This window comes from Lepidochelys olivacea (assembly GCF_965140295.1).
Source record: "Lepidochelys olivacea isolate rLepOli2 genome assembly, chromosome: 11".
Classification (NCBI taxonomy): Eukaryota; Metazoa; Chordata; order Testudines; family Cheloniidae; genus Lepidochelys; species Lepidochelys olivacea.
In genome coordinates this window covers 76,464,748-76,475,817 of record NC_140421.1, presented here as the reverse complement: position 1 = coordinate 76,475,817, position 11,070 = coordinate 76,464,748, and the positions used below count along the sequence as shown (strand labels likewise).

Sequence of the window (11,070 nt, the reverse complement as noted above, 5' to 3'; positions counted from 1 at the left end):
GCAGCCGGTGCTGGAATTGCTGCAGGTGAGACAGTGTCGGATGCACCCAGAGCCCAGTGCAGGGAGGGGACGGCCCCTGAGTCACTCGGGCTGACAGGGTAACTCAGTGCAGGGCGCACGGCCCGGGGCGTCTGCAGGGCCAGGGGCCCAGGGCTGCAGAGAGACAGGAGTTTGGGCTGTCGGGGAGGTGGGGGAGGCTGGTGAAAGGCTGTTCCAGCCCTGGGCTCAGCACAGAGGACCCGGCCGTCCCGTCCCTGCGGAACATCTGGTGTGAACGGGGCTCTGCTCCCTCTAGCACAGCCCTTCAGAGTCTCCACCCCACTGGGGGAGCAGCCTGTGGGGCCGGGCTGGGGGAGCAGAGTGACCCGTCAGGGGCAGGGGGCCGGCTGGGCCATGGCCACTGACTCTCTGCTCTGTCTCTCCTTCCCCTCTGGGGTGTCAGAAGTGCTGTGAGCAGATACACCCGGGCTCCGTCTGCCCCCAGGCCTCCTTGTGCTGGGAAGAGACTCAGGGTATGTCTACACTACGGAATTAGGTCGAATTTATAGAAGTCGGTGTTTTGGAAATTGGTTTTATATAGTCGAGTGTGTGCGTCCCCACAGAAAATGCTCTAAGTGCATTAAGTGCATTCACTCGGCGGAGCGCTTCCACAGGACCGAGGCAAGCGTCGACTTCCGGAGCATTGCACTGTGGGTAGCTACCCCACAGTTCCCGCAGTCTCCGCTGCCCATTGGAATTCTGGGTTGAGATCCCAATGCCTGATGGGGCTAAAACATTGTCGCGGGTGGTTCTGGGCACATATCGTCAGGCCTCCGTTCCCTCCCTCCCTCCCTCCCTCCGTGAAAGCAAGGGCAGGCAATGGTTTCGCGCCTTTTTTCCTGAGTTACCTGTGCAGACGCCATACCACGGCAAGCCTGGAGCCGCTCAGCTCACCGTCACCGTATGTCTCCTGGGTGCTGGCAGACATGGTACTGCATTGCTACACAGCAGCAGCAACCCATTGCCTTGTGGCAGCGGACGGTGCAATAGGACTGGTAGCCGTCATCGTCATGTCCGAGGTGCTCCTGGTCGCCTGTGTGAGGTCGATCAGGAGCGCCTGGGCAGACATGGGCGCAGGGACTAAATTTGGAGTGACTTGATCCGGTTATTCTCTTTAATCCTGCAGTCAGTCCTATAGAACCATCTTATGGTGAGCAGGCAAGCGATACGGATTGCTCGCAGTCCTATTGCATCATCTTCTGCCGGGCAGGCAAGCGATGAGGATGGCTAGCAGTCCTATTGTACCATCTTCTGCCGAGCAGCCATGAGATGTGGATGGCATGCAGTCCTTCTGCACCATCTGCTGTCAGCCAAAGATGTAAAAGATAGATGGAGTGGATCAAAACAAGAAATAAACCAGATTTGTTTTGTACTCATTTGCTTCCCGCCCTGTCTAGGGGACTCATTCCTCTAGGTTACACTGCAGTCACTCACAGAGAAGGTGCAGCGAGGTAAATCTAGCCATGTATCAATCAGAGGCCAGACTAACCTCCTTGTTCCAATAAGAACAAGAACTTAGGTGCACCATTTCTTATTGGAACCCTCCGTGAAGTCCTGCCTGAAATACTCCTTCATGTAAAGCCACCCCCTTTGTTGATTTTAGCTCCCTGAAGCCAACCCTGTAAGCCATGTCCTCAGTCGCCCCTCCCTCCGTCTGAGCAACAGCAAACAATCATGCATCTGAGTTGAGAGTGCTGTCCAGAGCAGTCACAATGGAGCACTCTGGGATAGCTCCCGGAGGCCAATACCTCGAATTGTGTCCACAGTACCCCAAATTCAACCCGGCAAGGCCGATTTAAGCGCTGATCCACTTGTCAGGGGTGGAGTAAGGAAATCGATTTTAAGAGCCCTTTAAGTCGAAATAAAGGGCTTCATCGTGTGGACAGGTGCAGGTTTACATCGGTTTAAAGCTGCTAAATTCGACCTAAAGTCCTAGTATAGACCAGGGCTCAGAGCCCAGGCAGCAGACCCAGCATCCCGACCGTGGGACGGTCTCACCCTCTGGATCCAGCCCCCCTCCATCCCCATAGCCCTGGGGCTGCTGCCGCTGTGTCTGTGTGACCCACCCTGGGAAGGGGAGTGCCCCACAGCTCTGGGCTGGAGAACCCTCCCTGGGACCAGGCTGGCTTGGGGGATCATTAATGGGGCTGAGAGCCTGTCACCCCGAGGGCCCAGCTAGGACCTGGCCCCAGCTCTGTCATGGCCCAAAGCCTGTCCCGTGTGAGGGGGGCCCAAGGGCCTGTGGGGAAAGAGCTGAGTGTCCCAGCCCAGGCCCTCGTGGGGCAGTGTCCCGGTCCCAGAACCCCCACCCCACGGGGAGTGACCAGGCCCCTTGGAGGCTGAGAGGAGAAGCTGAGAAGAAGCTGGGCCTGGAGAATGAGCCCCTCGCTCATCCCCGGGAGAAGCCCCTCCAGGCCCTTGTAGGGAACGTGGGGTTGGGCCAGGTGTGAGGGGAGCTGGCCCTGCCTGGGCTGGGTTTTCTCTCTGGATGGAGAGAGGCCCCCAGTCTCCAGGCTGGCCCCGGCAGATCGTGCAGGCAGTAAATTCCCTGGGCAGCAGAGGTCACGGCCCCGTTAGCCCTGCCTGTGGCCCAGCTCCCACCCACTCCCCATCTGGCTCTGGGGGGCAGGAACTTAGAGCAAAGGAGGGGGAGGAATAAACACGCTCATGTCTCTGCAGGGATGAGAAGGCCATGTCTCCGCATCCGGTGCCCGAGTCCCCTGAGCTGGAAAAGAGAATCCGGGATTTCCCTCGAGAGAACAATCTCCAGGAGGCTGTGACGGGATTCCTGGGTAAGGGGCGCTGCTGGGGGTTTCTCTCATTGTATTCGAGCAGGGCAGGGGGAGGGATTTGGCCCAGCAGGTTGGGTTATTATCAGTTCCTGTGTGCCCCTATTACTCGTGGATAAGAGCTTCATTCAGAGCACTGTGACTGCCCAGCCCAGAGGGGCCCAGATCCTGGGAGAGCCCTTGGGGTCCCAGCTTCCCTGGCTGCTCAGAGCAGAGCCCAAAGGGGAAGATTTCAGGAGAGCAGATAATTCATAATCATGAATCTGTGCGCCCAGTGCTGTCTCCTGCTCTCTCCCTGGCTATCTGAGCGCAGGGGCGGGTGCTCTTGGTTAACAGGAGACGTTATCACGGATTCTCAGCCTCCCTGACTGACACCAGCTGAGCCTCAGGGCCCTAGTGTTTAAGCACTTTGGGCCACACTTTCAATGGTATTTAGGTGTCTGGTGGGAACCTCCAAAGCACCTAACTCCTATGGACTTGCCTAACCTGCTTCAGCTCTTTTGAAAATCCCATTCTCCAGGCTGTTTCCCTGCCATAGGTCTGGTGCTCTTGAACAGTCCCTGGGAGGAGCTCTTTAGTGTGGCAACCCCTTAAGGTCACATCTTGATTATCATGCACATTGTCACTTTGGATGAGCTATTACCAGCAGGATAGTGAGTTTGTGTGTGTGTGGTTTTTGGGAGGGGGGTGAGGGGGTGAGAGAACCTGGATTTGTGCAGGAAATGGCCCAACTTGATTATCATGCACATTGTGTCGAGAGTTGTCACTTTGGATGGGCTATCACCAGCAGGAGAGTGAATTTGTGTGGGGGGGTGGAGGGTGAGAAAACCAATGTGATATATGCCATCATGTGCCAGCAATGCCCCTCTGCCATGTACATTGGTCAAACTGGACAGTCTCTACGTAAAAGAATAAATGGACACAAATCAGATGTCAAGAATTATAACATTCATAAACCAGTCGGAGAACACTTCAATCTCTCTGGTCACGCAATCACAGACATGAAGGTCGCTATCTTAAAACAAAAAAACTTTAAATCCAGACTCCAGTGATAAACTACTGAATTGGAATTCATTTGCAAATTGGATACTATTAATTTAGGCTTAAATAGAGACTTGGAGTGGCTAAGTCATTATGCAAGGTAGCCTATTTCCCCTAGTTTTTTCCTACCCCCCCCCCAAGATATTCTGGTTTAACTTGGATTTAAACTTGGAGAGTGGTCAGTTTGGATGAGCTATTACCAGCAGGAGAGTGAGTTTGTGTGTGTGGTTTTTGGGAGGTGGGTGAGAGAACCTGGATTTGTGCAGGAAATGGCCCAACTTTATTATCATGCACATTGTGTAAAGAGTTGTCACTTTGGATGGGCTATCACCAGCAGGAGAGTGAATTTGTGTGGGGGGTGGAGGGTGAGAAAACCTGGATTTGTGCTGGAAATGGCCCACCTGATGATCACTTTAGATAAGCTATTACCAGCAGGACCGTGGGGTGGGAGGAGGTATTGTTTCATATTCTCTGTGTGTATATAAAGTCTGCTGCAGTTTCCACGGTATGCATCCGATGAAGTGACCTGTAGCTCACGAAAGCTCGTGCTCAAATAAATGGGTGAGTCTCTAAGGTGCCACAAGTCCTCCTTTTCTTTTTCTAGGGAGGAAAGTCACCTGGCGTCACCGCCTCCTGACTCGGAGTCTCAGAGCCTTCAGCACCCCTGCTTCACGTCAGCAAGTCCCCCTGAGCTGGACACCCAAGGGCGACTTGTCGGCCCCCAGGGAGCCATGTCCCCCCCCCCTTCCCCCGAGTGGCTCCCCCCCAGCACTGTGGAAGCCGGGGGGTTGTTACAGGGCAGCCAACAGGCAGGCGCGGGCCAAAGCGGGGCCCCCCGCTGCTTTCCAGCAGACCCTGAAATCTTTGGATTGTTTCATGACGAGCAGGATCGTTCCTGGTTTTTATTGTTTTCTCCGGAGTCTGGACCTTGACGGTGCCTCGGCCGAGGCGTCGGGGCCGGAGAGGAAGGAACGGGCTCCCCGCCCCCCAGCGGCCGCCCCGGGAGCCCAGCACCGAGCGGGCCTCGCCCGGAGAGCGGGACGGCCGGGTCGGGCCGCGGCCACGGCGTGCGCGCCGCGATGCCTGATGGGAAATGGAGGGTCACCCGCGGGGCCCGGCTTTGCCCCCCCGCCCCGGCCGCGCGGCCCGTTCCGAAGGTGGGGGGAGCGTCGCGCGCTGTGACATCATCTCGGCGCGACAGCGTCGGGGCGGGAGCGGAGCCTGCGGGGTGACGTACGTGTGCACGCTGCGTCTCCCAGCGTGCCCGGGGCCGCGCGGTGGCTGACGGGAATAGTCCCCAGGCAGCGACTTCCCGCGGGGGCCGACGGGAAAAGCGGCCGCGAGACGCGGGCGCGCACGGCGCAGGCGCGCTACGGCTCGGTCTCCACAGCGCCGGCGGGACTCGACCCGCTGCCGCGCTACGGCGGCCCGTGAGGCCCGGAGCCGGGGGGTTCAGCCGGCGTGCGCGGGAGCGGGGGGAGGAGCCCGGCCGGGCCTGGCAGCGCCGCCCCTCCGCCACGTAGCCGCGCGCCGGCCGCGAGAGGGGACCAGGGTTGAGGCCGCCCTGATCCGGCGGCGGGAGGGGGGCCAGCCATGGGGGGGGCCGCAGCATAAAACCAGCGGCTTTGAATTCCCGACCCCCCCACACCCAGAGACCCACAGAGAGACCCCCCCACACCCCCGACACACAGAGACCGAGACCCCCCCCACACAGAGACCCACACACACGTCCTGTGAACCGGGAGATCTCGGCTATTTCTTAAACCGCGGGCAATTAGCAGCAAGATTTGAGGAGTCCCTGAACTAGTTAATATCCAAGAATAACAATTACTGCAACCCAATCAAGTAATTTTCATAGTGTGTGTACATATAGACACACACACACACATATATTGGGGCTGTCAAGCGATTAAAAAAAATCACGATTAACTGTGCGGTTGTACAACAATAGAATACCATTTACTTTAAATATTTGGCATGCTTACATTTTCAAATATATTAATTTTAATTACAACACAATACGAAGTGTACAGTCCTCGATTTATATTTATTTTTGATTACAAATATTTGCTCTGTAAAAAAACAAAAAAATTGTAAAGATTCTTAAACCTTGGGCCCAGCGCTTTGCTGTTTTTAGAAATCTCACATTGGTACCTTCTTTGCGTTTTGTCAAATCTGCTGTGAAAGTGTTCTTAAAAGGAATATGTGCTGGGTCATCTTCCAAGACTGCAGTAACATGAAACATATGCAGAATGCAGGTAAAATAGAGCAGGAGACCTACAATTCTCCCCCCAAGGAGTACAGTCACAAATTTAATTGATGTCTTATTTTTTTAACGAGCATCATCAGCATGGAAATATGTCCTCTGGAATGGTGGCCGAAGCATGAAGGGGCATACGAATGTTTAGCATATCTGGCATATCTTGCAACGCCGGCTACAAAAGTGCCATGGGAACGCCTGTTCTCACTTTCAGGTGACATTGTAAATAAGAAGCAGGCAACAGTATCTCCTGTCAGTTGTAAACAAACTTTTGTCTTAGCGATTGGCAGAATAAGAAGTAGGACTGAGTGGACTTGTAGGCGCTAAAGTTTTAAACTGTTTTGTTTTTGAGTGCAGTGATGCAATCAGAAAAAACCCAACTGCATTTGTTACACTTTCACAAGAAAGAGTTTGCACTTCAGTACTTGTATGAGGTGAATTGAAAAATACTATTTTTTTGGTTTTATCATTTTTACAGAGCATATATTTGTAATAAAAAAATAATAATATAAAGTGAGCACTCTGCACTTTGTGTTCTGTGTTGTAATTGAAATCAGTATTGAAAATGGATCAAAAAATATATAATAAATTGCAACTGGTATTCTATTGTTATAAGCGTGATTAATCGTGATTGATTTTTTTGAGTTAATCGTGTGAGAGAACTGTGATTGACAGCCTTAACGTACATATATAAAATAATACCAAATCCTCAGAACACCAATATAATGGGGAAACTAATTCTTACCTTAAAATGACAAGTGATTTTATGTACTCATGTGGCACTTGTTGGCATTGCCCTAGCAACAAAGCTATTGAAACAGAAAAGCAGGCAGGGTGCGGCAGTGAGGCTGATGCCTAGCAGGGCTACCAGGGGGGAAAAAAAATCTTTTCATTTTGCCTGTGCTCCTAAGAGGTTGAAAGTTACCTAAACCCCAAAGCATAAAAGTGGGAGTGGGGGCAGGTGCTTTGAAACTTCCATTCCCAGGATCGCCATGGCACATGGGTCATGAGAGACAGAGTCTACAGGCGCCAGGGCAGGGCTTGCAACTAAACTCCCATGTTTCCCTCAGGATTTTCAAACTACACTGGACCCTCACTAGAATGTGGGATTTGGGATCCATGCCAAATCCCCCATTCTAGCGGGTACTGCGTTACAGTGGGGACCACGTTACAATGAAAGTTAATGACGGTTACTAAATTTGGGATCCGCAACCACGTTCTATCAGAATTTGTGTTCTATAGACGCGTGTTCTAGCGAGGGTCCGGTGTATAACTTTCAGGTTCTCGTCTCTGTCAACTCAGGCTATGTCTACCCTATAGCACTTACAGCGGCACAGCTGCAGTGGGCTAGCCCCTTGTTCTGTGTTTGGGAGTGGCGGGGATTCCTTCATGGTCTTTTTCCTCTTTCAGGTGATTTCAAGGGTCATCATGGTGCACCTTGGTAAGTGCAGACCGGGCTTGTTAAGGGTTGCGTGCACACCATGTTGTACTGACAGACCCCAGTTTCTGCATCCCTCTAAATCAATCACATTTAGTGGAGAATGTGCAGCTCTCTTAAGGGTTGGTAGAGCAAATCTGTCATCTTTATTGTAAATAAATTGCTGTAAGACCTCAATCTCCTGGCAAGGTACAGACTTCGATTCCATCATGAAGAATAATCTATTGTTGCTGCGTAAGGGCAGGTTACAGCAGTTTTCTTGAGCACATGTCACAAAACCGGTTGAAAAACTTCTAGGTAACTCAGTGTGTTTTCCAATCTCAGCTATTTGCTTATTTCTCTTAAAAGACAATAGGTTTTCCTTGGTGATCCTCTGCATACTTGGAGTACCAAAGACTCTTTCTTCATTTCTTTGCATGAATCCTTGAGAATATGTATATATGCAATCACCCTTCTTTTGGCCACAGGAAATGGGATGTTTCAGAGTAGCAGCCTTGTTAGTCTGTATCCGGAAAAAGAACGGGAGGACTTGCGGCACCTTAGAGACTAACAAATTCAATTAAGCATAAGCTTTCATGGGCTACAGCTCACTTCATCAGATGAATAGAATGGAACATATAGTAAGAAGATCTATCTACACATACAGAGAATCATGAAAAGGTGGGAGTTGCCATACAAACTGTAAGAGGCTAATTAAGATGAGCTATAATTTGTTAGTCTCTAAGGTGTCACAAGTACTCCTGTTCTTTTTGAGGAAATGGGAACGGGTCTCATTTATGGAGAGGCTGAGCTGGCCAAGACAGCAGTAAAAGGCACTTCAAGCCACTAGAGGGTTAGTGAGACAGACAATTACTCTCACTTCTTAAAAGTCTCATTAACTATTGAAACAGTTGACCCAGGGTTGTCGTGAATTCTCCATCACTGACAATTTAACTTGAGATTGGATGTTTTTCTGAAATATATATGCTAAGAATTATTTTGGGGAAGTTCTATAACGTGTTATATAGGAAGTCAGACGAGATAATCACAGCGCTCCCTTCTAGCCTTTGAATCTGTGCGTCTAGAACAGTCATATTGCAACTCCAGCTATAAATATCAATAATCTTCCTTTCAGGTCTTTCTGGATTTTTCCCATTGCATCCTATGACAATCACAAATGCAGAAAGATTAAGGAAGAGAAGAGCCTTGAAAGCCATAACAGCTTCTGAGGAAGAAACTCCAGGTGACTGATAACATCTAACTGAACTGAATTACTCAAAAGATTACTGTACAGACAACGATCAGAACAGTGTGCCAACTAAAAAGGACAATATATTTACTACAGGCAAAGAAATGATAGTGGATGTGAATTATTTCATAAGAACATTAAAGTATTTTGAAGCTTTAGGAGTCCTCAGACAAGGATTCTGATTGTCCTCATTTGTTAATTACTTCTTATTTTTCACAAATTATTAATCTTTCATGTTTGTCAAACTGCAATTACTTAGGCCCAGATCCACCAAGGTAAAATTTAGGCTCCTAAATTCCACTGAAATCCAATGGAAGTCAAGAACGAAAATACCTTTGTGGATCTGGGCCTTCCAGATTACAGCATTCATACAAACTGAATACAAACTCCCGTTTTCTAAATAGCTCTATTGTGGAGGTAGAGAGAGTGTTACTGACTGTCGTAAGAGTCTAATGTGTAGGAAGTTGTGCTGGATCAACGAACAGGTGAGGATGCACCTGGAGGCTTCCTTCTAAACGTCACCTTATCATTACTTAAGACAAGCCACAGTTGGTTTTTAATTTTACAGTGAACTATTTCAAGATTTTTGTTAGAGGAGGAAGAAAAGGAGGACTTGTGGCACCTTAGAGACTAACCGATTTTGGCCACTGTTGCTTCTTTATTTTCACCCAGTGAAGCTGCAAATAGTGTAAGCAGCAGAAAATCCTTTTTTCGGTGCAGGAGTGCAGCACAGAATGTGACACGAATTACTTAACCACACTACTGTTCTTCCAGAAGGTATCCCACAGAACATGACCACTCCACACATAGCAAATACTTGGATGGTTTTATACCTTTCTCCCTGAACAGTATTTGATCAAACATTATACATGCGTCCAGCTAAAACAATAATTTAAAAAACCAGGAATTACTACATGATGTTCATAGATGATCAGCCACCCATAGCAGCCATTCATATTCCAGCGTGTTAAGCACAATAAGAATTGAGCTATGTTCAGAGGCAGACGGCTATCCCTGTTACTGGGAGGAACTCGCACATCATTCATTCTATCGTCTTCCATCCACATTCTAACTCGCTTAAATGTCTTAGGTAAGACTTGTACCATCCCCGAAGATCACCAACCTCAGACTCTGGTAGACCAAACAAAGCCACTGAGTTTGAGTCATAGAACCATCACCCCAAAAGCCTTAATGCCAATCAGTGCAAATCTCAGAATTGATGATGGGGAGCACATGAGATCTTTCTCAGCCCACACAGTGCAGCGCATCACCCCTTTTAAAGCACTCGACGTAACAAAGCTGAGACATGCTCACTGGACGATCACAGTATCCTGCTTATTTAAGAAGAGCACAATACAATAGACCACTCTAGTGCTGACAGAAAAGACGCCTTCCTCAGCTGTTGCTCCAAGATGGCAATCTGCTGCTGTTCCTGCATGTGAGGAAGTTGGTGGGGCTCAAAAGGAGGGCAGCTCACAGCAAGAGAAATGGCTGAGAAGAGCTAGGCAAGTTAGAGGTACTTGAGATTCATTGCCGGCCTGTGTGTTGCTCCCTTGGCAGCACACCCATAAGGGTGCGGGGAGAACCATGGAAACTCAGCCAGCTCTCACTTGCCAGGCAGCTGGGAATTGGTTACATTTTTAATGGAGAAGTAAAATCTGAGCAAATGTATACATGGAACCAAAGAAAAATAAGATCTTTTGGGTGATACCTGAAGTCCTGCCTGAAAAGGTTCAGGCAGACATGGCTGGTTTGGATTTTGCCTATTAGTACATTTAAACCAGGGGTTCTCCGATCACATTTTTTGGTGGCCTCGGACTGTGACCCACCAATTCTTCCTGGTGGCCGCACTGACACTTTTCCCTAAAATACGTAACTGTAGGAAAAACAAATAAATATGCACAGACACGTGTCCAAATCCTTGTAATTTATTGATGTAGGGTTTTTTCAGACTCACAAATAATATGAAAAATTATATTTGTATGTTGAATATTGCTTTTCGCAGCACACTCAGTAGCTAGCTGGGAGTTTGTGAAAAGTGATATTAACAAACATACAAGTATCACTTTTCACAGGCTCCCAGGTAGCTAGTCAGTGTGCTGTGAAAAGTGATCCTTGCATGTTTCTTTGTTTCGCTTTTCTCAGCGAGCCCCAGGTTTGGAGAGGGAGGCAGCAGGGGTCTGGGGCAATGGAGGGGATAGAGGTGGAACCAGGGAAGGCAGTGGGGGCTGGGGGCGATAAATGGGGGTTTGGGGAGGCGTCGGGGAGAACGGTG

The 11,070-nt window shown here is 49.7% G+C and overlaps 1 protein-coding gene across 2 annotated transcripts; it reads left to right on the top strand.

Annotated features, from left to right (window-relative positions):
- Positions 1–2,555: 2,555 nt before the first annotated feature.
- On the top strand, positions 2,556–10,713 carry LOC311528562 (uncharacterized protein). Of its 2 annotated transcripts, XM_084643775.1 has the most exons (4): positions 2,556–2,831; positions 4,474–5,026; positions 7,540–7,570; positions 8,682–10,713. In XM_084643775.1, the coding sequence occupies exons 1-3, from the start codon at positions 2,732–2,734 to the stop codon at positions 7,541–7,543; spliced, it is 657 nt and encodes a 218-aa protein (XP_084499901.1). In that variant the 5' UTR covers positions 2,556–2,731; the 3' UTR covers positions 7,544–7,570; positions 8,682–10,713. The 2 variants fall into 2 exon arrangements, 1 of the variants encoding a protein (XP_084499901.1); XR_014713635.1 differs by lacking the exon at positions 2,556–2,831 and having other exon boundaries at positions 4,475–5,102.
- Positions 10,714–11,070: the final 357 nt, after the last annotated feature.